The sequence below is a fragment of the Cyprinus carpio genome, chromosome A21, assembly GCF_018340385.1.
Source record: "Cyprinus carpio isolate SPL01 chromosome A21, ASM1834038v1, whole genome shotgun sequence".
NCBI classification, from domain to species: Eukaryota; Metazoa; Chordata; class Actinopteri; order Cypriniformes; family Cyprinidae; genus Cyprinus; species Cyprinus carpio.
The window spans coordinates 3,505,437-3,531,295 of NC_056592.1; the positions used below are offsets into that span (position 1 = coordinate 3,505,437).

Below are 25,859 nucleotides of genomic sequence, written 5' to 3' on the forward strand. Positions count from 1 at the left end.
CTGAAGATATTGAACATTTATTTTTCTGTTGCTCTTAACACTGATCTTAAAATATATTTCGAAACCTTTTCTAATATGAGATCACAAAATAAGTTAGTCCTAATATTATACTTTTTATCCTAGCATTTTTTATGTTTGTTTATTTTTATTTTTGTTATTCTGTTTTATATGCTTTAAACGGCACAATAAAAAGTGTCTTTTAAATGCATAAATGTAAATGTAATTTCTTTTTTAAATCAACACAAACACCGTTTAATGGACATAACGTGGTGCGCAGGTGCGCATGCGCGACCAAAATAAAAACGCGAGGTGTATAAAAGTCCCCCTTTTTTAAGTGTATTCTTAAAGGGACTTTGGTATAAGTTCAGACCGCTCATTTTAGATCGACTAACTGTAATACTGTAAAACATTTCCACTCAAACCGAAAGCATAAATCTATTGTAGACGACGCTCTGCCGGTTTTATTTTATTTGACTCTTTTTTTAATTTTTAATTTCATGAAAGTATAACAAAAAATTACAAGTTTACAGAACAAATTGGCATACAACTTACATTCAAGGAAATCAGTTTTAAGTGGAGCTTAGACTTACACAGAATACAAAAAAAACATTCTTTAAAGTAAACCATCTATATTAATAAACACGACTAAACACGTGGGATAAAATAAAACATTAAATTATATTTATCAACTAAATCGAACAAGATTCCAGCTTCTTTCTTTTTTTGACAATTTTTGAGTATTGTCTCTTCATACAGTACTTCATTTCATTCTCTGACGCGCTTCATAACTGTATTTTATACTCAATCTATTTTTAACCCCTTAACTTTCACCGTCCCACCTGTTGGACGCTTGGCGCTCTTTTTTTGTTGTTGTCCTTTTTCTCCATAAAATCTTAGAAGCCCAAGATTCATCCTGTGAAAACCATTTTGAAATCGGACATTGCATTACCATGGAAATGGTACTTTAAAATCTTATGGCGGTCTCCTCCCCCTTAGTGGGAAGTGTCAAATTACAAAACGTAATTGGGTTACGGTCTTTTAGAATCAAAACTTTTTATAATCTTGGCAACAAACATATCATTGGAAAGGTCTGAGTCTCAGGATTCCATATTTGGTGGTTATTTTGAGATAGAAGTAAAATTGACAGAGAAATCTAGAGAAAAATTAATTAAACAAAATTCAAAGGAGTTTTGGTGGCTCCCAGTGGCTGTTTGTGGTATGACGCCCTAAATAAAATCTCACAGGAATTTTTTTTCATATCAACTTCAAATTTGGAACATAACTTATTTAGACACAAGGCTTTCATTTTATACCAATTTTAGAGTAAAACCTTTTATGTAAGATATTTATATTAATATAGCGCATTTTATTTACAGTACATTTTAACTTCTATAACTTTTTGATACTTAAATTTTTTTTTAAAAAAATTCCAGTTTTGACAAAATCTGCTAATTTCCTTCTTTAAAAAGAGACCAACCTTAGGTCTATATTCCAAAGTGTTCTGCTCATTTTAAAAAATGGGGGGTGACAGTTAAAGGGTTAAAACAATAGCATTATCACACGGATTATTTTGTTTATTATTTTACTAAAATAATATTATTATCACTATTAATAATAATTTTTTTTTTTTTTTTTTATAGTTATATTCCATGAGTCACACTGTGTGCAGTGTGAGTACCAAACCAAATTTCCAGGTGCTCTCATGAGAACCAGACCGCCGTCTCGCTCAGAACTGCATCCGGGTTCTGCCCATGACGTTTCTTATTTGAGCAGCGCTCTCGACCTCCATTTCCTTCACTCAGCTCCTCGCGATCCCGCCGGCCGCTGCAGGAGGATACAAGCTCGTTCTCCCGCCACACAAACCACCCGTTAACATGCTCTCCGTTCGCGTCGCGGCGGCTCTGGCCCGCACCCTGCCCAGACGGGCCGGACTCGTAAGTCTCATTTTATGGCGCTTAAGCGAGAGTCGCGCCGGTGAATGTCAGCGCTGGTGAAAGGCGTGCGGGTGCACGTCGCCATCTTGCATTAAGCAGGGCCTTGCGTTTCATTTAGCTTTATTTGATTCTCGTTTTCAGCTACAGCTGTGCGTAATTTAAGGGAGCGGAATCTACGTGCTTTAAAAGTGTATTTAAAATACATTATATACATGCAGTTGCATGTTTAGCACGGTTACGATCAATGAATGACATTCCTAACTGAAGGTCAGGAAATGCTTGCTAACGTTAGGTGTATGACATATCAGCTGTCACTGGCTTTACTCTGGTGAATTTGGTGATTTGTTAAAGTCTAATGTTTAAGTGCATCCATATATATATTAATTTTTGTTGCATTGTAGGTTATTCTTCATTTATGCGGAAGTTTGGATGACGACATGATGCCGCACTGTGATCACTAAACGCAATGAGATTGCAAATCAAATATTACATGTCCAAACATTGATTTAGTAACGTTATTTGTAGCTGGTGTGCTTTTAAACTCTTATTTGAAGGAAGAATGGGTGTAGCTCCTGTGACGCGGGTGTTGATGGCGCGTGAAGGTCAAGGGCTCGCATGCAGCAAGCTTGGATTTTTCAATCTGAAGTTGTGTGTATTAATAACTTTATCATTGTAGGATTCTAACCAGTATATTTGCATTTACAGGTTTCCAAGAATGTTGCTGCTGCTGCATGCGTTGGAGCGAAGAACCTGCACACTGCCAGACCATGGCTGCAGAAGACAGGTTATGATGCGTTTATTGACTTGCATTTAGTTTGTTGCTTATGTCTTGCTTTTTGTTTTTGAGCCATTTAGACATGCATGCTCAAAACAGTTTGCAAATCGTTTTTCAGGCACAGCGGAGGTGTCCAGCATCCTGGAGGAGAAGATTCTTGGAGCCGATACTAGTGCTGATCTGGAGGAGACGGGCCGTGTGCTGTCCATCGGTGACGGTATCGCTCGCGTGTACGGGCTGAGGAACGTGCAGGCCGAAGAGATGGTGGAGTTCTCCTCCGGCCTCAAGGTGAGTTCGCGGCTGAGCCGTCAAGGAGTCTAGATGCTCAAAAGCTGGGACACACCAAGCCAACTTTAAAAAACAAAAGTTCCATCTTTGTGTCTTTCACGTATAGTTCCTTTTGACTATTAAGCAGATTTTGTTGAATTGTAACTTTTATGATGCTGCTAGAAAACACTTTTATTCAGAAACATGCTTGCATGGAATATTTGAAAATGTACCACCTGAATGCATTTTAGATTTTCTATCTTATGTTAAGTTGAAATGTTTTATATAATGTAAATCTTATGGATGATACTGAACTTTTTTTGCCATGTAAATAACCATGATGATAACATGGCGTAAAAAACTTAATAAACAAACAAACAAACCATTTTGAATATTAGTTATGTTAATAACTTTCTTCATTTTAAAAGGATACTCCACCCCAGAATTAAAATTGTCGTTATTCACTTAACCCCATGTCGTTCCAAACCCGTAAAAGCTTTGTTCATCTTCAGAACACAATTTAAGATATTTTCGATGAAAACCGGGAGGCTTGTGACTGTCCCATAGACTGCCAAGTAAATTGCACTGTCAAAAGTCCAAAAAAGTATGGACGACATCGTCAGAATACTCCATCTGCCATCAGTGGTTCAACCGTAACGTTACGAAGCGACGAGAATACTTGAATGTACTTGAAGAAAACAAAAATAATGACTTTATTCAGCAATTGCGGAGAGACAGAGGAGACGAATTGTTGAATAAAGTCGTTATTTTTTTTCTTCACGTACATGACTTTGCGTAAAATTAAATAGTCTGACTAGTTAAATACTTAAAAAAATAAAAAAATAAAAGAAAATAGTGTAGTATTAAATAATCCTAAAGGAATAGTTCACCTTCAGTTGTTTCCATGAAACTCCTGGGGACCAGCAACTAAAGGTGAGCTGTCCCTTTAAATCTGATTAATTAAATAAAATTATATAAATTAGTGAAAAAACATTTTTAAATAGTCTGACTTGTTAAATATTTACATAAAATGCTATAGTGCATTAGTGATGAATCTTAGAAGTTTGGTTGTTTAAAACAGTATAAAATAGAAAAGCATAAATAATCTGATTAAAATGTAGTATAAATGCTTCTAAATGTTTGGACTATTTGAATAATGCTTTTATTATACAAACGGCAAATTTTAAAAATCTGATTAAATGAAATGATACACTAAGAAACAACTGTATTAAGAATATTTATGATTGATCTAGTTTTAATATTTAAATTCTAACGTGATCCTGTATCTATTCTTGGTCAGCTGCTGGCTTTTAGGTTTAAGACTCTTTCATATCTCTCTATAGGGCATGTCTCTGAACTTGGAGGCTGATAACGTTGGTGTTGTGGTGTTCGGTAATGACAAACTGATCAAGGAGGGTGACATCGTCAAGAGAACAGGGGCTATCGTGGATGTTCCTGTCGGAGAGGAGCTGCTCGGCCGTGTCGTGGACGCTCTGGGAAACCCCATTGATGGCAAGGTCTGACCACTAACTGGATACGTGCATCGTTTTAACTCCTTTTGGATTTCTTTATCCAGTAGTTATCACACTTGAGTTGACAAATCTCTGTTTGTCCTCCAAAGGGACCCCTGGGCTCTAAGCAGCGTAGGCGTGTGGGACTGAAGGCCCCTGGCATCATTCCCCGCATCTCTGTGAGGGAGCCCATGCAGACGGGCATCAAAGCCGTGGACAGTCTGGTGCCCATTGGCCGTGGCCAGAGAGAGCTGATCATTGGAGACCGACAGACTGGGTAAGATGAAGTGACTTGATGGATGCGTGAATGTATGCTTGCTTTATTTAAGCTTGGTCATCCATTTGAATTTGTTTCCCCCAGCAAAACCGCCATTGCCATCGACACCATCATCAACCAGAAGCGCTTCAACGATGGCACTGAAGAGAAAAAGAAGCTGTACTGCATCTACGTGGCCATCGGTCAGAAGAGATCCACCGTGGCCCAGCTGGTGAAGAGGCTGACGGATACCGATGCCATGAAGTACACCATCGTGGTGTCCGCCACTGCGTCTGATGCCGCTCCCCTGCAGTACCTGGCTCCATACTCCGGCTGCTCCATGGGCGAGTACTTCAGAGACAACGGCAAACACGCCCTCATCATCTACGACGATCTTTCCAAACAGGTGATGACTTTGTACTAAAGCTATGGTCACATATACTGTTCTTACAGTTACTGTTGTTCTTAGTACTTTTCCCCCACATTTTATAATCGTGAACTATATGGTAATTAAAGCTGCATGATTAATCATAATAAAACTGAATTTTAAATATGGCTTTGTGCGCATTTAATGAAATATCCCTGTGTTTCAGCATGAAGCGCAGCAGTCTGCTCTTAGATGTGAGCGGATCATTATAAGCCAGTGTTTGCACAGAGCAAATGCAGTTTGCATGAGGCAGAATTTACTGAGTTTGGAACGCTTTAATGTGCATTTAACAATCACTTCAGTGGATCACTTAAATGTGCATTTGCAGCATTTCGAAGAAGTTTAATGTTTGGAAAAGGAAGAAATTAAAACAGCCATAAACCGTTATAGTCATTTCTTAAATGCACTTGTATAATGTGCATATGTCATTGCATTTAAAATAAAATACTTGTTTATTTTATAGCTGTATTTAAAATATAGAATTTTGGCCAAATTGTGCATCACTAGAAACAAGCAAAAAAAAAATCCCTAAATCAGGGCTTCTCAACTCTGGCCCTAAATCTCCACTTTCCTGCAGAGTTTAGCTCCAGCCCTCATCAAACACACCTGAACAAGCTAATAAAGGTCTTCAGGATTACTAAAAAAACAAATCTGACACACATCTAAAATATTGAATTCAGTTGTTTACATCAGACCCATTAGACTGATTTAACACCAGCCCCAAATCATGCAGCATTAATAGGAACTATGTAGTAACCAAAAAAATGCTAAATTTAAAGTGTTGACCACCAAGTGCATGCTTTAGACTCTCCCAACTTCATTAAATGCATCCTAGGATGCTTTTTAAATTGTAATAAAGGAGTTTACATGTCTGGAGTTTGAATGCAGAAAATAAAGGTCAACTTTGCTTTCTTCAGGCTGTTGCCTACCGGCAAATGTCCCTGCTGCTGCGTCGTCCCCCCGGTCGTGAGGCCTACCCCGGTGACGTCTTCTACCTGCACTCCCGTCTGCTGGAGAGAGCGGCCAAGATGAACGACAACTTCGGTGGTGGATCCCTCACCGCCCTGCCTGTTATCGAGACCCAGGCCGGAGACGTGTCCGCTTACATTCCCACCAACGTCATCTCCATCACTGACGGACAGGTGAGCAACCACACAAGCAGATCTTCTGCACAATCAATGATTTGATTCCCAAGCTGATGTTCTCAATCTCTTAATGCAGATTTTCTTGGAGACTGAGTTGTTCTACAAGGGTATCCGTCCCGCTATTAACGTGGGTCTGTCCGTGTCCCGTGTCGGCTCTGCTGCCCAGACCAGGGCCATGAAGCAGGTTCGTTTTGGCTCCCATTTGATGCTTTTGAGCTCATTTCAATGTCAAAATGGTTATTAAACACCCGGCTGTTTGTTCTACAGGTGGCTGGTACCATGAAGCTGGAGTTGGCCCAGTACCGTGAGGTGGCCGCCTTCGCCCAGTTCGGTTCTGACCTGGACGCTGCCACACAGCAGCTGCTGAACCGAGGCGTGCGACTCACAGAGCTGCTCAAGCAGGGCCAGTACTGTAAGTACACCGCTGCCCCCTACTGCACAGGAGGACAGGTTCACTCGCAAACTACTGGTTTGTAATGTTCCTGTGCTGTTTTGTCTCATTAAGCTCCCATGGCCATTGAGGAGCAGGTGGCTGTCATTTATGCTGGTGTGAGAGGACACTTAGACAAGATGGATCCTAGCAAGATCACCAAATTCGAGAAAGCCTTCCTTCAGCACGTCATCAGCCAGCACCAGGATCTGCTCACAGCCATCAGGCAAGTTTTCATAAGCAATTCTGTGTAAGGAAAGCCAGTGAACATTGTTTCACCTCTAAATGTTTATACTCTTGTGTTTCAGGACCGACGGTAAGATTTCAGAGGCCTCTGACACAAAACTCAAGCAGATCGTGCTCAACTTCATCTCAAGCTTTGAGTAGACTTTGTTTCCTGTATGGCTAATGTGCTGTCAATGTTTGCATAGTGCTTCTGCTTAAATTTATACAAACCCTAAAGAAACATTCAAGTGGCACTTGATCCTCGATGTACAGAAATCTCCTAACCCAGAATAAACTGTTCCCAACTCCATCTTTGTTCCTCTTTATTTATTTTGTGTTCTTGTGATTGTTTGAAAGCTGTTGTATCTATCATTATTTTCTAATTAGTGTTATTCTAAGATGCATATAGCTATTAAATGCCATAATAGACTTCTTTTTTTTTATTATTTTTTTTTAGCACTGTTAAATTTCTTATCTTCAGATTGTGCATCTAAAAAATGCAGGCCTGTCAACTGGTCATTTTCTAGTAACATAACATTTATTCTGCATTATCAAGTGCTATCCACAATTTTTTCTCTTAATATGTACCTTGTCTTATTGCTTCAACTTTCTAATTTGGTTTTCAATCACTGTAAATAAACTATTTTAGTCTTTGTGGCATTTTATAAATGTAAAGCAGTTTAGTTTCAGGGTTTTTTGTTCAGTTAGGATGCATGCTTTTTATTTCCGTTAATGTTTTCACTTAGTTCTTTAATGATTGCTTTAATGATTTTAAAAACAAAAAAACATGTAAAGCGAGAATTATGGCTTGCTGTGCCCTTGTGTTTGTCTCTATATGAAATGTCATGAGTCATGAGATTTCACATCTGCTGACAGCATGGCATTGCTTATGCAGGTACAAAAAACTTGACCCTTTTATTTTTTATTCTCCAAATAGTAATGTTTGTCAGCCATATGGTCTGTTTTTACAAAAAGTATCTTCACTCCTGGTCCTATTAGAGATTTGTTTTGCATAAAGAATCTGAGGTTTGCTTGAGAGCTGAAATCTGGGACACTTTTTTTTCCCCTTGTCTGATGGTTGCATTGCCTGGAAAAATGAAAATGGTTTGGAATTGAAGTTTTTCAAACCTCTTAACCTTGTTTTTGGGTCTCTTCCACTAGTTTTAATATAGCTGAGGTCATTTCAGTTCAGTTGAATGTCATTTCAGAGCAGTTACACAGTCTGCCACTAGAGACAGTCAAGTAAAGCTCTTCTCCACTAGTGCTTGTGTTTCATGACTTTACCAGCAGGTGCAGACAGTGCACTTCAGGACATATAAGATGGCAATTTGTTTTTGCTGTAGTGGCTGATCAAGGTTTCGTCAACGGTTGGTAAAAAAAATAAAATTATAATATGGTTACTTTTGAATGGCTGTCAATTTAGAAATATGCTTGTAGTTTCCAGATAATAAAGTTATGATATCTAACTCATGCTAACCTACTAAAACTTGACCCCTTGGCAGTAACACACTGAAGTCCTGCAGTAGGTAATGGAACATAACACGCCCTCTACTGGCTGAGAAATACTCACATTGGAAAGTGACACTATACAGAACTGACTTTCATTTTTAAAGTCTAATGAGATATAGAGATGTTTGTAACATTATGCTCCTTTCTACATGGTAATCATATGTGAATGTGCACCTACATAAACATCAGAGACTGCTTTAGATACACACTCTAAAAACAGAACTTAACTGGAAGTAGGTTTTGCATTCTAGTATCAGAACTTTCTCTTTATATACAGTACACAAGTTATATTGTTCTTCTGCAAAGAATCATTATTTCTGAGAGCACACGCACAAACATCATCTCAGTTAGCTCAAGTCCTATAGCTACTTATATAATGTACCTCAGAAAACACACACACACACACAGACAGACCCTCAAGCATCCGTTGACAGAGTACCATTACATGTTGTTCTCTCCGCTTCTCTAGTCATAATCACACAGCTGGATCCAATTATTAAATTTGCAAAATCAAACCACAAAACATTTTTCAAAGTCTGTATGAGCACAAGCCGAGCTTATATCTTGGCAAGTGTGTGTTAGATGTTTTTTTAAAGGTTCTCTGCTCACAGTGACTTTGATTTAAAAGCACATCATCCTGAAGAACCGATTCTTTGTGTTAAGATTTTCTTTCCCCCCACCTTTTGGTTTTTTAATTATATAACTCAAAAAAAAAAAAAAAAAAAAAATTCAAAGCACCTCATTATTGATTGGAGCTCAACCATTCAAAAACACACTTGTTAAAATAAATGCTCTTTTGATAGGTACTTGTTATCCTTCTTAAAATGTCTATAAATTTAATAAAAGTTTGCATACTCTGCACAGTATATATACTGGATACTGCAGAAATAGTAAACGTAGTATGACAGTATGGCATTTCGAACACAGCACCAGAGTTCTATTTAGAACCATATCGTCCTGAAGAATCATTTTCATATCAGAATTTAGGCTTCTTCAAACGCCTTTTTGTATTTAAATCTGTAACACTCAAAAAAAAATCCAACTCACCTCAAAACCACCTCATTATTGATTTTCTGGAGCTGAACCATCCTCCTACACAGACCGTCAACACAGCCTCAACAGGTACTTGATTTCTTTCATTCTTTCTTGATTCTTTTTCTGAATTTTAACTTTCAAATCTTAACTGGTTTCCTACCAGGTTGGTATGTATTATGTATTATAAAATGTATTATTAAAAAGGTTCTTAACACCATTAAGGTTCTACACAGAATTTTCAAAGCATGGAGCTTTATTAAAAAAAGGGTTCAACACTTAAAAATAAAGCTTCTTTATTGCCATCTGAGGTTCCATGAATGACTTTTAATATTCATGGGACAATTTCAATGCACAAACGCTTTTTTAAAATCTTAAAAAATCTAAGGTTCCGAAACTGGGTTTCACAGCAACATGTAGAAGAAACGTTTATGGCTCCCTAAAGAACCTTACAGTGAACAGTTCTTAAAAAAGCCATTTCAATAATCTAAAAAACCTTTTTCCACTATAAAGAGCCTTTTAACGAATGGAAAGATTCAGGGATATTAAAGTTTCTTCATGGAACCATTGATGCCAGTAAAGAACATTTTATTTTTATGAGTGTACACTTGAAAAAGATTCTTTAGATAATAAAATGTCTTCACATGGACAAAAACATGGTTCTTCTAAGAACTGTTCCCTGAAAGGCTCTTTGGGGAACCGAAATGGTTCTTCTACGGCATGACTGAAAGGATTTTTTATATTTTAAAACCCTAATCTGGTACCATGTTTAGAAGCATTTTTTCTTAAGAGTGTATTTATACAATGCTGTGCCTCTTTATTGGGCTGGAGGAGATGTTATATATCAGTGGGATGCAGTACACACACCTCTACTGAACAGCTTACGACTACAAACACACAAATCTACTGATCTCCCATGTGTAAACGCTCTGCTGTTATATTTACACACATGTGTAAAGGCTCTGGTATTATTATGTCCCGTGGTAGAACGTTTTAATATCACAAACACACTCTTGGCTTGAGGACTCGGAAGGTCTGATGTTGGAGTGTGTGTGTGCGCATCTCTAAACCAGACCGGATGCTCCAGGCCTGCTGTACGAGCATGCGTCATTTGAGATGAGGTTTAGTGGTGAATCCACGTCTGAGAATCTAGACATCAGCACATGTGGATAAGAGGGGATTCAGGTTTAATGACGAGGAACAAAGAGACACAGATATTGAATAAATCCATTTATACAACAGATAGCACTGATTCTAGATTTTGATTGCATGAGTAGCATTATACACAGATATACTAATGTAATGTTAACAGCCTATAGTTTGGCTTACGTGATGAAGTAATTGTTCATTCTTGAGTTTTCCTATAACATTTGTGTCTTTTATTGTATTGCTGTTGTCATATGACTTAGAGTGACTTATTACTCTAATTTTACTAGGCTTTATTTACATATGTTTTGTTCTTTTACTTTCCTCTTAATAAAACTGTCACATCCACATCTGTAATTCCATATTTGCCATCAGATATTGGTTTCACTTGTGTCCTGATGCCATTTTCCATCTTCTTTTTATAAATCATCTTGTGTTTTTCAACTCCAGTATTTTTTATTAGTTTGTTATCTTTGATACTCTGCGCATGGATCTGTCAAATAAAGATGGCATGAAACTACAGTAAAATCAACCCTATCGATTTTCTAAAATGCATGTTATTGATCTTATTGTGAAAAATTCAACCATGCTTTTTTTTTTTTATATTAATTATACAATTACATATCAATTTGTAATACAAAAATGTGTAATATTTTTCGATAATTAGTTGTTTTTGGAATATATGTCACAATGCAGAAGAAAAGATTTGGTGTTACCTCCATTACATCCTGACTTTAATATTTTTTCTATTTCCTTATGGCCAAAAATCATGAAACTGAATTCATAAGAATGTTACACCGTCAAAATGACAAAAAAGGATCTTAGGTTATTTTCTTAATTTTAATGTTGTTTCTGGTCTTATTGTGCACGATTCATCAATAAATGTTATTCGAAATGTGACTGGAGAGCTACACCAAAAGGGGAAAAGTTTCTGTGAATAATGACTTTTATTGGCTATGATTTGAATAGACTGCTTTTATGGAGCTTTGGCATACTTTTTGGTCACCATTATATGTTTTCATAGTATGAAACAGAGCAGCGTGAACATTCGTCTAAAGCGCTCTTCCACAGAATGTCAATTGGGTATGAAACGAGACGAGGTTGAGTATATAATTTTCTGTTTTGTATGCAAAATACTCCTTGAAATGCCCTTTGGGGGTATAAAAATAGGTTAAGCTACTTTAAATGTGATCTCCAGAGGGAGAAGATCATCAGAACACTACAAATGTTTTCATAGAGGCCATATATTTTTATTCTATTGCTGTTTATCGGTGAGATGAAAGCTTTAAACAGTGGAATCAGCCAGAATTGAGCAACCATCTGGAAAACTGCTCCATTTCCTGTGTTTTTGCTTCACCTTCTGTGAAAGCCATTATCTATGTGCCACTATACACACACATACACTATATAATACAAAACACACACACATCAGGTCATTTCCTTTCCACTGTAAAGCAAGATAATCTAGTCAAGCGTTTTTTGGTCTAAACACACACACAGAGGGTTATTTATTTATTTTTCCTAATGGACATCATGTGACCATTACCTCATTACAGCGATGATGTCAGTGTTTTGGGGCTGGTTCCATTTATCTGATAGTGATTTACCTACACTGTGTGACCTATTCAGTCTCCATAGAGGTTTTCTTTGACTAAAGCTCTCTAAATCACCAGATCCGGTCCACCTGGCCCCCAGACACCATCTGACAGAAAGTCATGCTTATAATCCCCAATATAACAAATTGTGTTGTTTATAAGAGAAGACCTCCAGAACTTTTTCCCCTCTTGTTCATTCCAGGTAAACAAATTTTTTGGTGTGTTTAGTTGTTTGACTCGCTTTCTAACATTCCCGAGAAAATATTTTTAGGAGTTACACATCTTCTCTCCCGATGCCAGTGTTACAAACAACGATCCAGACGTCTAGCTTGGATTTAGTTTGGAATTAAGCGTGGAATGAATGTCAGTCTGTTTGAGTTAAGAGATGTAAGACGTGTTCAAAGCTACTGGGGTTGCCACACTGAAACCTGTTTATGGAGATAAAGGTGTTTTACGTTTAACAGCCTGTAAGTATGTTTCATATTTAAAGAATTTGCCACTGATGATTCAAATGATAGAGTAGCTCTTGTTGTTTGTCATTTCTCCGATCACAAATGCAGTCATGGTTTTGTGTTTACGTGGCGCGATGCAACGCAACTTATAAAAAGACAGTATAAGTCATTATAATCAGTAATTATGTCCCCACTGGATGCAACAAATGCCTCGTTTATAATGGGTTTTACTGGTTTTGTCTCGTCATGCCGGGACACGACATCACAGTATGGTAACGGGGGTAACATTTCCATCACACGCTTGAGGTATTCAGCCAATCACAATGCACTGGATAGCTGGCCAATCAGAGAACACCTCACTTTTCAGAACTGTGAGCTTTGTAAAAATTGACGCGTTTCAGAAAGGCGGGGCATAGAGGAGTAACAATAATATACAGTATGTGGAAAATAATGTGAACTGCATAAACACATTGCATTACACCAAATAATGTTCTTTTTTAGCAACGTCATATGACCCCTTTAAACTCGCCCGATTTTGTTCAAGCATTTTTCCCAAACACATGCACACTATCCCTGTGTGTGTTTGTGTGCGAGGACGCCAAGTACCTGAATAATAGCTTCCATGTGCGACCTGCCTCACCACACACGCACACGCGGTGACAAACACACATCCCTGAATGTTATCCATCACACACTCTCATCTATCTCCGCTGATGTGTCTTTGAGGTTTGTAGCGTGTGACTGCACATTTGAGCTGCTTGTCTTCTAAAGCCTCACATTTGTCTGTTGATCCGCAGCGCCGCGAGTCCATCCGGCCTGCAGCGTAACACGCAACAGAAGCTGATAATCAAAGCCTGTTGTTCTACTTTTACCCCGTACCCTCAGTTCTGAGAAAATGGCAAGAATAATATTTATGAGGTTTGGAAATTGCCAAATTGTTGGAAATTACTGACATTTTCTTTTGTTGTAACCTTTTGTGTTTGGAATGTTCTGGGTTCGGAGTGTGTTGGCATGCTGTTGATTACCACAGGACAGAAATTCAAGTCCTCCATCAGTTTGTAAAAACAAGAATCACATTTACAAGAATGCACTAACAATGGAAGTCTATTGGGAGCAAGACTTTGCACTGGGATAAATGCTAAATACTTTTTTTTTTTTTTAAACACCACCACAAGTCTTTAAATCATGATCATTTAAATAATTTATTAATTGATCAAATTATTCAGTATAATTTAAAACACTATATATGCAATTGGTTACTAATCTTGCTTATGCAAAGTTACATAAAATATTGACCATGTCCCAGTAAAAGCTAATATAAATATGAAAACAAAAATACAAAATATTTTATCTTTTAATCCCTCCAGAATGCCATATAGATTTCCATAAATGCAATGTAATGTAAATGTTAATTTATTTACAGATGTGTTGAAATTATTTATATATATAATTTATTTTAGTTATATATATTATTATTAACATTGTTTTTTCAATTATCTATCTATCTATCTATCTATCTATCTATATATATACATACACACACACAAATATATAATAATTTCTTTTTTTAAATTTTTAACTTCTATTGGACCTGACCGTTCCACTGAAAACCAGCCCAAGTTGTTTTTCTGGTCTTAACTGGTTTTCTTGTTCTTACCAGCCTGTTATGCTGGTATTTATCTGGTTTAGCTGGTCAGGTCGAGTGGTCAAGTACCCAAAACCCCCCTAAAAATCATAGACCTGTGTAAAAAAGCTCAGTGGCCACATAAAACCACTTTAAGCCTAAAAGAGAGCCCCTAAGCGACACTGTAATGAAAAAAATATGTCATGTGAGGAAAAATGTTGTGTTCACAAAACATTTGCATTTCCTTGCAAACCTATTGCATTTCCTTGTGAAACTTTACATAGACTTTGAAATATAGTTCTTCCTCCCAATATCCTCCCACATTGTTTCCATCACAAAAGTTTTGCAAGCGAATGCAAAAGTTTTTTGAGAGAACGCAAAAGCATTGAAAAGTAATTTTTCCTCTCATCATGTTTTTTACCGTCATCATTTCCCTTTAGGGTCTCCATATGTTTTACACGTTTCAGCTGAATAAAAAGCATCAAAACTGCTACGAGTCACAGTTTGTTACTTGTAGATGTTGAGTGTAAATCTATCGTCCCACAGCAGGTTACAAGAACATTCCACCATCCTGGATGAGGAATAGTGTGTTCCCCCGAGGGGAGGTCAGGGGAAAATTATACTCCCTCAGAGTTCAAGAGAACATTCTCTTGCCCCAGTTTACCCCGTCTGAACAATTACATGCTCCTAATGCCTGTTACACAGGCTGTTAAAAGCACCACCATAACCAGCCTCAATAAACACACTAAACACGAGCAGTGTGAGAGAGCTATAGCTTAGGTATGAACGGCGTAAGGAGTCAGCACTGTCTGTTTAAAGAGATTTTCGACTCAAAAACACATGATTGCAGCCATTCTTACACAAACATAGATGTGGATACGTGTGCAACTGAACCCTAGTTCTCACACACATGGTAAGATCATTAGCCGAGTCATCTTACCACAAACTAACAGGCCATCTCAACCTACAGTGAGAACAAAAGGACAGTGTGAGTGTGTCTGTCTGTTTCCTGCTGTTCTACTGACAGATCCAACATAACCAGACATTCAGAGGAAGGCTTAAGGCCAGGTCCTGTTGTAACATACACTCGCGCCAACGGGAGGCGCTTTGAATCAGAACATTCCGGAACTTTGCCCACCTGGGTCTTAACATAACCATAATGCTTCAGAAAGCTTTAATGACAGAGCAGCTTCGGCTAAAGACTGTAATTTAGGACACACACACACACACACACACTGGGCAGCAGTGCACGCCCCTCTGATTAGGATGTGGGATTATGTCACTCACCACAACATCACGTGATTGGTCAATGGGCAGTGTGATTGGCCAATCGGCTGTGTATCAGTATCAGACAAGCCTGTTATTAGTGATACCGACCGCATGAGTAACAGACTGGAGTTCCGCCACGAGACTAGTGATATTATGTAGATTTCTGCTCTCTGTTGTCATAGTCTATCCTTAACTGTGAATGAAGAAAAAAAAAATGAAGAAGAAAAAAGATTTTTAGATTTTCTGCAGAAAATGCTATGCTTCTATGGTGGTTGCTATGGCATTGCTAGGTGGCTGTTTGGGGTTGTGGGTAGTTGCTAGGGCGTTGCTGGCCATTGTTAAGTAGTTTCTGAGGTGTTGTGGGTGGTGGCTTAGGCATTGCTACAGTAGGATGTTTCTGGGTGTGTGTTTGTTAGGCGTTGCTGGCCATTGTAGGATGTTTCTGGAATGTGGTGGCTTAGGCATTGCTACAGTAGGATGTTTCTGGAATGTTGTGGGTAGTTGCTAGGGCGTTGCTGGCCATTGTTAAGTGGTTTCTGAGGTGTTGTGGGTGGTGGCTTGGGCATTGCTACAGTAGGACGTTTCAGGAATGTTGTGGGGGGGTTGTTAGGGTGTTGCTAGGAAAATTCTGTGGTGTTTAAGCATAGAGATAATATTAGTAGATGCCAGATTTGACCGATCCAGAAATGTCGATGCATCCTCTATCTTGGAATGGTCTATATGTTTCATGATGCAACAACATTGTGCAGCATCTGGTTGTAAAAACTGCCTAAATGTAAATTTCTGAACAAAGTGGATAAACTTTCACAGGTAAGAATGTGTTGGTTTGTGTTTTTGATAACTCAATATTACACGTTTTTAAACTAAAGTATCTTTTAAATGCCTTGTTATCTAACGGCTTTGTCTTATTGTGTTAGTTTAAAGCATCTGATTAAGTCATATATAGGCAGATATAGATATTCATGCATGTGTGACCTATAACTACAGTTGCAGACACACATGGATCTCGCTCTCAAGTGTTCACGGACCAGATTTGACTATTCCAATATGGCGGATGGCTTACATATAGCAGCCTATAGAAACAGCCGTTAATAGGGCATCTCCCTATACATATCTATATGTTTAGGGTTGTAGCTAGAGCATTGTGGGAGTTTGCTGGGATGTTCCTTTGCAAGGAAGTTTCTGAAGTTTTGTGTTTAGTTGATAGGTGGTTGCTGGGGTGTTGTGGATGGTTGCTTACTGTGCTATGAAGTTTATTACTTGGGTTTAGATGTTTATTCATATTACTGACCTCGAATATAATAGTATGAGTATGATAATAGTAATAGTGATGTTGACTTTGTATACACCAAACTGAATTGAATAGATAGACATAACAACATAGGTACAACCCACTCTCATAGATGTTCCTTTGCCTTTTGTGAAGTTTTACTTTGAATGTTATTAAACTGCCACTGGGTTGAAAGATGAGATAATTGGTCCCAATTGCTGGTATATCATTAAACAGCTGTTACCATTTGCCTTCACATGTGTATCTGACTTTTTAATTTATTTTTTATTACAGAATCCTTATGCGTAAGAATCAGACCTTCACGGAACATTAGCAATCCTCCATTCAGTTATCTTTAAACAATTCCCCAGAGAGCCATCCCGGCAGACGTATTTTACCGCACCTGCAAGTCAGAATGACAGGAAAGTATGTGAAAACTTGAGAAAGGAAAAATGGATGGAGGGAAAGGAGAACAGAGAGAGGGATATGGAACAAATGGAACCTCATAAAAGTTACAAATAAGAGTTCAGACGTGAGCTAGGTCTGCCAATTATATGGCACTGCTCTTTGCTCCGCCCCCCTCAGCATGGGGGTGTCTGTTAGACTCATAACTCCGCCCACCACAGCTGCTGTGAGTTGACAGACAGCCTGTTACCTCAACCCACTCTTTTCTTCTGTCCCTCACTCCTGAGTCCTGCTCAATCACACACAGACTTTCTCTATAAAACACACTCACAGTCTCACATACAAGACACTGAAGCCAAAAGACACAAAGGAATCGAAGATCAGCTTCCTTAAGGCTTTTCACTCACACACTCCTTCTGTGGGGTGGCAGAAGGCTGTGATAAAGGATGACCGGCACAATGTATCTCCTCGCGGCCGTTTCTCTGATCTTTACTCTCAGCTCAGCAAGCGCAGAATCAACCGGTGAGTACACAAAGTTTCTTTAAAAGGTTCAAATGTTTCTTTAATTCATGACTAGTTAAGCTGCCTGGTTTAAATAATAATATGAATATTTAAGTTCATTCAAAATAACATTCTACTGTATTCACACTTTTTTTCACGTTTCTCTGTCTGTCTCGTAAAATCTCACGCTGAGCTGTACATCTCAGTTTAAAAGCGTCTTGATTTCTTCTATAATGGCTGGTTTCTTTGTTTGCTCTTATTTTTCAGGTTTCTTTTCCTTTTTTTCTTTAATCTTCTCTCTCTCTTTTCTGACATCATCTCCTTTTTGATTTCTCAATTTATTCATCCCAACGATGTGAATGTGTTTATCACAGAGCATCAGGCTCCAATTTTGATTTTTGGTAACTGCCTGTGTGTACGAGAGAGAGAGCTAAAGTGTGTGTGTGTGTGTGTGTGTGTGTGTGTGTGTGTGTGTGTGTGTGTGTGTGTGTGTGTGTGTGAAGGGTAGTTAATTCTGGGCTATAGAAGTCATAATGTCTTTTGCAGCAAGGATGATATTGCATTATTTTATTGAATCTGAAAGGCAGACACATAATACTTAAAGAAAACACACACACACTTAGTACTTCCACCTACAGAAGCTACAAACATTCCCCATTTTTGATGACAACGTAATATTTCCTCCAAGACATATGACTTAGTGAATGTTTGAACATTAAAATGACATAGTACATCAAATCACACATGTTGGCAATCACAGCCAGCATGTAAATATTTCAGCACACCATCTGTGAACAGAAATGATGCTTTTGAGTAACAAACAGCTCTTTGAAATGGGCAAACTATACTCTTACTTCACAAGAAATCGAAGATAAACGAGGCACAACAATAGCCTTGGGTTTTGTGGGAATATTGCTAACAAAGTTGTATTGATGTGCTGATTGCTAAGGCATGAAAATGAGAGTCAGACCATCTCTCTCGGTTAAAATATTGGGAAGACGTCATCTTTGAGTCATTAACATTTTTTTCATACAACATTATGTTTGCCTGTTCAGCCAATGGCACGCTTCCATCGCTATAACAACCAACATCTGTATTTGACATCCGGCAGTGACACCGCAACGGCTGTCCGTTCACCTGGTTTCCATGAAGTTTTCCAGTGAAAACGTTCAATGGATAAGATCCAGTTCGATCCCTGTCAATCTCAGTTATACAAACTAACACCAGTTGCTTCAGTTACGGGTGTTTCTGTTTAAAAACTTCAAGATATTAATCTGAAATTCAAGCTTTTTCTGCTTATTCTGGAACACAACAGAACAGAAATTTATATCTTTGTTAAATGTTGCTCACCAAAATGTATGTCACTCATCAAGCATGTTAGATACGGTCTGGGTTTCAGCATTTATACACACACCATTATCCCACTTGCAATGCCAAAACATTAAAAGATTTGAATGTGTTTGAATGCCATTAGACTTTTGGTTACAGTCCAGCTGTGTCATGCTTTGAAAAACAACTAATACTTGCCATTTGCAAACTTCAAAGAACTACAAATCCCTGAACATTTATTTGGCCACATGCAACTGGCTAAATAAACAGGAACAGTATTTACAGTCTAACAGAAAATTACATCATCTTGGGCATCACTCCCAGCATGCATTAGCCTGAGAAACAACTACATGTTTGTGAGCAGTATGCTTTGAGCATTACTTATATAACCTGTAAATAACGTTTTCCCTGCAGTGTATAACCTCTTAACGTCACCGGACTGCCTACCGGATCTACTGCACGGAGGTTTGGCAGAGCAGGGAATAACAGAACTCTTTATTCTCACAACGTTCCGTCTCCAGCCTCGAACCGGAAACACCATATTCAGCCTGTACAATCCACGAGACAACAGCAAGTACTTTGAGTTTTCTGTGCTTGGGAAACTCAACAAAGGTATGTAAACTTTGACAATACCATACTTTTGACACTTCTGTAAGAGTTATGATTATATATGTGATATGATGATGTGGGCTTCATTTGCTTTTGTCATTTACTATAAAAATTTGCAACCCACTTTGACCTGAAAATAAAGGTTTTAAGCTCTAAAAATGACAGAAATGTAAGGGTAATGGATCAAAAAAGAAGTGCTATCTGAAAAAAAATAAAAACTCACATTGTCTCTTTCTCTCTCTGTAGCTACTTTACGATACCTGCGCAGAGATGGTAGGATGAGTACCGTTACCTTCAACAACCTGAAACTGGCTGATGGTGAGAAGCATCGGCTGCTCTTCCATTTGAAGGGACTGGAGGTGGGCCAACCAGGGGGCTTCCCGCACAACCAGGGGGTGTTACCGGTGCCCGGGGTGGAGCTCCACCTGGACTGCAGGCTGGTGGAGACGCTGAGAGATTTACCAGCTGTGTTTAATGGCCTAAACAATAACCAGGGAGTGGAGCTCAGAACTATGCAGGGGAAAGCACAAGTATACAACATATTTAGTAGCTGCACACTCACATGCTGAGAGATATATTTGGAGGGTTTTCGTTGTATGCACTAATACACTAACATAAACTCCCCATTGTGCTCTTTTTGTTCTGATTGGCAGGAGGAGTTGGAGGAGCTCAAACTTGCATATGGTGATTCAATGGAAAATGTTGCATCGCTGCAGGACTGCCACACTCATCAGAGCGACTCTGTACAGACTTTAGGTAATAACTCAATTTTGACATTCTCTGAAGAAAACATGAATGGTGCATGTGCAAAATCTGCCACCCCAATGCTAGAGTTATTGTTGGTTGCCAGGGTGTTCTGATTGGTTGCTATGGCTAGGGGTTTGTTACAAATAAAGCATTTTTCAGTGGCATCAGCATATGTTTTCCATCCAGAATTAAATCAGCTTAATTACTGAGTGCACCTTTGAGGAATAAGTTCCAAAAGAAGAGATAAAGAGAGAGAAAATATGAATAAATTGTTTATCTGCTAAAATAAGCGTTTTTGTTGTTTATAAAGGGCTTAACACGAAACAGCTTACAAATCAGATGCTGGAGCTGACAAAGGTCATTAATGAGCTGAAAGATGTTCTTATTCAGCAGGTAAAACCTTCCTGCCAATTATCTGTTCTTAATTTCCACCATCCCTTATTTACAAATCAGATTTTTGTATTTGCACCCTTGTTTACAGGTGAAGGAAACATCCTTCCTCAGAAACACCATTGCTGAGTGCCAGGCCTGTGGTAAGACAATATGATGAGCAAGATATGCTTGATATGCATTGATGCATCTATGCAGATATGTGACCAAAACCAGGCATTCTTCCGAGTCCACGAATATCCATGGCAACGTGTCAAACAAATACTCTAGTCATGACTTCAAAGTCACCAAATCTGAAGCAGATTTGAAGCAGGAGGGCAATCATGGAGTGTACAATTACAGACATATCATGAATGCTTCAAACCACACCATAAATGCTAAATATGATTGGTTATTTCTAGGGCTGGGCGGAACGGAGGTGGTGAAATCAAAGTGCACTCCTGGAGTGTGTTTCCGTGATGACATGTGTATAGAAACAGACAATGGGGTGGAGTGCGGTCCATGCCCTGATGGATACACTGGAGATGGATATAGCTGTGATGACGTTGATGAGGTACATGTCTATACAAGGAGTCATATCAAGACAAATGACTTTTACTTGATCTCCTGGTATAACCTGAGGAAGGTCGATTGAAATCGAAATATTGCTAATAAAATAATGTTATGATGTAAGTTTGATTAGGGCATGGGATTGAAACATTATTTCAAGTTGATCTTCTAAAATTAATTTTTTTTTATGTCTTAGAAAACATGGTGAAACTTACAGCTCCTTATTTTGATAGGACAGTAGAGTTAGACAGGAAACAATGGGGGAGAAAAGAACCACGAGCCAGAATTCAAACTCTGGGTTGAATGAGTGTCATTGCCATTCATATTTGTGTCGATTGCAGTGCCAGTTTAATCCCTGCTTCCCTGGCGTGAGGTGTGTGAACATGGCTCCAGGTTTCCGCTGTGAGGCATGTCCTCTTGGATTCACTGGAAAACCACTGGAAGGTGTTGGCGTGACTTATGCACAAACGCACAAGCAGGTACATCACTGATGACTAGGGGCGCTTTTGCATGATTTGTGTCAGATATCCCCGTAATCGATGACAATTTGCCACTGATATTTTGATACACAGCCTGCAATAACAGACTGAACGGTCATTTATCTCCTAATTCTCATATTTTCTTTAGGTGTGTGATGATATCGATGAGTGTAAAGGCCCAGATAATGGAGGATGCACCACTAACTCCATCTGTGTGAATTCTGTGGTGAGAACTGACTTGTTCATAATGAACTTCTATGATTCAAAGCTCCGATATATGTCACACGGACATGGAAAGCAAAAGAATAGTGCCTCAAAATGTGCGTTACCTTGTGTAGGGATCATATCAATGTGGCCGATGTAAGACAGGATTTACAGGTGACCAGATCAGAGGTTGTAAGCCAGAGAAAAGCTGTGGAAACCGCCTACAGAACCCTTGCGACCCCAATGCGCAGTGCATAGAGGAAAGGGATGGCACCATCACATGCCAGGTGCCTTTTTGGAGCACACACATTTAAGCATATGCTGGAAAAAATACATTATGCTCAAGCGCAAATACTCATGGTGTATTTGTGTACTAGTGTGGCATTGGATGGGCTGGAAACGGTTATCTCTGCGGTAAAGACACTGACATCGATGGGTACCCTGACGAGAAGCTGCGCTGCCGAGACCCAACCTGCAGAAAGGTAACTATGGCAACAATGCAATCTAAATTGACTTGCTTAGGGCTCTGGTGACATCACTTGCTTGTCTCCGGGAGAGATGATTCATTTGGCTCCTCTACCAGGATAACTGTGTTACCGTTCCAAACTCGGGACAAGAGGATGCAGATGGTGATGGGAAAGGAGATGCATGTGACCCAGATGCAGATGGAGATGGAATACTGAATGAGCAGGTAAATGCACACAGTAGTGTTGTGTTTGTTTATATGCACGGCAGAATCTTACACTAATTCCTTGACAAATCTCTTACCTCTTGTTTTTCTATCTCTGGTTATGAAGTAAACTTTTTTTCCCCCTGTGTATATGTATGGATTTTAGGATAACTGCTGGTTGACACCAAATATAAATCAACGGAACAGTGATAAGGACAGCCATGGCGATGCATGTGACAACTGTATCCGAGTGGATAACCCAGACCAGAGAGACACTGATTCTGATGGCCTCGGAGATGCATGCGATGACGACATGGATGGAGATGGTAAGAGAATGAACAGATGGTAAAACCTTGATGATTTGGTTCAAACAAAAGATGTCTTTGTCTTTCTGGTACGGAGTCATTCCCATTTTCGGTGTCTGTTCATGTTGATTGTCAGGGCTGAAAAACTTTCTGGATAACTGCCAGCGAGTGAAAAATCGTGACCAGCTGGATCGTGATGGGGATGGGGTGGGAGATGCATGTGATAGCTGTCCTGACATCCCAAATCCAAATCAGGTACATGATTTGCCAATATATTCTTCAGATGCTGTACTTTTGTACTATAATAAGTATTTACGTTCACTCCTCTTCTTCCTAGTCTGACATTGACCATGATCTTGTTGGAGATTCTTGTGACACAAATCAAGATAGGTATGAAAAAGGTCCATAACTAATGATGAATTTCCAGACAATACTGTCAATGTTCTGTAGAAACTTCTGCAAGCACATTTCTTGTATCCTTCAGTGATGGTGATGGTCACCAAGATAGCAAAGACAACTGCCCAATGGTAATTAACAGCTCCCAGCTGGACACAGATAAAGATGGACTAGGAGATGAATGTGACGATGATGATGATAATGATGGTATTCCCGACATACTGCCTCCTGGACCAGATAACTGCCGCTTGGTGCCCAACTCTGACCAAATAGATGACAACAGTGAGTACACCATTAATCCTTAAATAGACACAGTATGTACTGTACATTATTCTGTGATCATCTACTCACCCTATTTTTCTTCACTGGACCAAAACACAAAAAGCAGAATGTCCATAGAATGAAAACAGAAATAAACAGTTACTGTCAAACTACATATAAATAGCTGACATACGACTTTGTACTGCATTCCTAGTCTTCTAAAGTTATACGATACCTTTGTGTAAGAAACAGAAATGTATCCCATTATCCTTAGAAAGTCTTGTATTTTTAGTTTCAGTGAACATACAGAAATCATTTTTCAATCATCCCTCACTCACCCGTTCATCTCTACACAGATGATGGAGTAGGCGACATATGCGAATCAGACTTTGACCAAGACAAGGTTATCGACAGGATCGATAACTGCCCAGAAAATGCAGAGATCACACTGACAGACTTCAGAGCCTATCAGACAGTTGTACTGGACCCAGAGGGTGATGCTCAGATTGACCCCAACTGGGTGGTTCTTAACCAGGTGACAGATTAGCAATAGATACATAAAATTTTATGTCTCTACAGAAAACTGTTTGAGATGTACAATGCTGACAAATTCTTTGCCTTGCTTCAAAGGGAATGGAGATTGTCCAGACTATGAATAGTGACCCTGGCCTTGCTGTTGGTAAGCGGATGCATGTTTCTCCAAAATAATTAATGACATATTAAATTATTTCTGTTGATGATGCAATTGCCCTCTTGGGTGACCAGGTTACACTGCATTCAGCGGTGTGGATTTTGAGGGTACCTTCCATGTGAATACGGTGACTGATGACGACTATGCCGGCTTCATCTTTGGCTACCAAGACTCTTCCAGTTTCTACGTGGTGATGTGGAAGCAAACAGAGCAGACATACTGGCAGGCCACACCCTTCAGAGCCGTAGCTGAACCTGGCATTCAGCTGAAGGTTGATTAGCTGAATTTCAAGATTAATGTCCAAGTTTGTAAGAACGTCTTGCATGGAATTAACAGAACTCTAACTTTGTTTCTTGCTCTTAGGCAGTAAAGTCCAAGACTGGTCCAGGTGAGCATCTGAGGAACTCTCTCTGGCATACAGGTGACACTAATGATCAGGTACGTCTCCTTTGGAAGGATCCAAGGAACGTTGGCTGGAAGGATAAGGTATCATACCGCTGGTACCTGCAGCATCGCCCACAAGTCGGATACATCAGGTGAGCCAATCAAAATTCAGGTGACTTCATGTTTGAAGCCAAGCAAGATGTTACTTGAGAAAGAAAAGTGTGTTAAAAATAAAAATGATACAGTAGACTTCTGTGTGTGTTTGTAGGGTTCGTTTCTATGAGGGATCAGAGCTGGTGGCAGATTCTGGGGTGACAATTGATACCACAATGAGAGGAGGAAGACTGGGAGTGTTCTGCTTCTCTCAAGAGAACATCATCTGGTCAAACTTGAAGTACCGCTGCAATGGTGAGAACACGAACACAAACACAAACACAAACAGACATATTTAATGTTACAAAATAATTTGTTTCATATAAATAAATCTTTTTCCAGACACCATTCCAGAGGACTTCCAGGACTTCAGTACACAACATGGCATGGACCCCCTGTAAATAATTCCCATAATGCTATGTTTATACCAACACACCATTTCACACAGTCCTATGTGTGTCTCTGAAAGTGTGAAACACTTTTGTACACAATGTGTGTGTGTGTAGAAATGGGATACGTGTATACACAATGTGTATGCCATTTTTTTAATGTTTATTTTAAATCAACTTTTTTACTCTGGGCGAAAAACTTCATATAACATTTAGATAAGAGACGAACAGTATTTCCTGTTATCAGTCAGTTAAAAGTTACAGTTATCAACTACTTGCCTAGAATGCAGGTAGATTTGCACCAAGTCATTGTAAAGAGAACATTTACAAGAAAGGATGAAACATAATAAACCTTTTTGGAGTCTCTCATTCCTATTTGGCACCAATAAAAGAATAATTTCAAGACATGTGATGACATAAATGTATGACTGTACTTCCATCTGACTAAGATTTCTATGTTCTGGAGCGCAGAAACAGTCCGGTTTCAAAATTTGCTGCCTAACAAGCTGTATTGTAAGATAGCATCCCAA

At 38.9% G+C, this 25,859-nt stretch overlaps 2 protein-coding genes across 2 annotated transcripts; both read left to right on the forward strand.

The window, feature by feature from the left end:
* Positions 1-1,741: 1,741 nt before the first annotated feature.
* On the forward strand, positions 1,742-7,280 carry LOC109072128 (ATP synthase subunit alpha, mitochondrial). Its single transcript, XM_042778599.1, has 11 exons — positions 1,742-1,934; positions 2,640-2,718; positions 2,828-2,997; positions 4,320-4,493; positions 4,598-4,764; positions 4,849-5,149; positions 6,088-6,312; positions 6,392-6,499; positions 6,583-6,727; positions 6,821-6,971; positions 7,054-7,280. The coding sequence occupies exons 1-11, from the start codon at positions 1,875-1,877 to the stop codon at positions 7,130-7,132; spliced, it is 1,659 nt and encodes a 552-aa protein (XP_042634533.1). The 5' UTR covers positions 1,742-1,874; the 3' UTR covers positions 7,133-7,280.
* A 9,914-nt stretch (positions 7,281-17,194) lies between these two features.
* LOC109072127 (thrombospondin-4-B-like) lies at positions 17,195-25,736 on the forward strand. The gene is made up of 22 exons (XM_042778600.1): positions 17,195-17,794; positions 19,517-19,714; positions 19,958-20,241; positions 20,365-20,467; positions 20,769-20,851; positions 20,940-20,991; positions 21,250-21,401; positions 21,739-21,876; positions 22,025-22,102; positions 22,215-22,367; positions 22,458-22,562; positions 22,664-22,771; positions 22,917-23,076; positions 23,192-23,310; positions 23,393-23,445; positions 23,540-23,733; positions 24,069-24,247; positions 24,343-24,391; positions 24,478-24,674; positions 24,767-24,939; positions 25,056-25,195; positions 25,283-25,736. The coding sequence occupies exons 1-22, from the start codon at positions 17,719-17,721 to the stop codon at positions 25,339-25,341; spliced, it is 2,853 nt and encodes a 950-aa protein (XP_042634534.1). The 5' UTR covers positions 17,195-17,718; the 3' UTR covers positions 25,342-25,736.
* Positions 25,737-25,859: the final 123 nt, after the last annotated feature.

Coding starts and splice junctions, on each gene's coding strand:
- LOC109072128 (XM_042778599.1), top strand. CDS start 1,875: ATGCTCTCCGTTCGCGTCGCGGCGGCTCTGGCCCGCACCCTGCCCAGA. Junction 2,998..4,319: donor AGTTCTCCTCCGGCCTCAAG/GTGAGTTCGCGG, acceptor ATCTCTCTATAG/GGCATGTCTCTGAACTTGGA. Junction 4,765..4,848: donor ATTGGAGACCGACAGACTGG/GTAAGATGAAGT, acceptor TGTTTCCCCCAG/CAAAACCGCCATTGCCATCG.
- LOC109072127 (XM_042778600.1), top strand. CDS start 17,719: ATGACCGGCACAATGTATCTCCTCGCGGCCGTTTCTCTGATCTTTACT. Junction 17,795..19,516: donor AGCAAGCGCAGAATCAACCG/GTGAGTACACAA, acceptor TTTTCCCTGCAG/TGTATAACCTCTTAACGTCA. Junction 23,446..23,539: donor TGTGACACAAATCAAGATAG/GTATGAAAAAGG, acceptor TGTATCCTTCAG/TGATGGTGATGGTCACCAAG.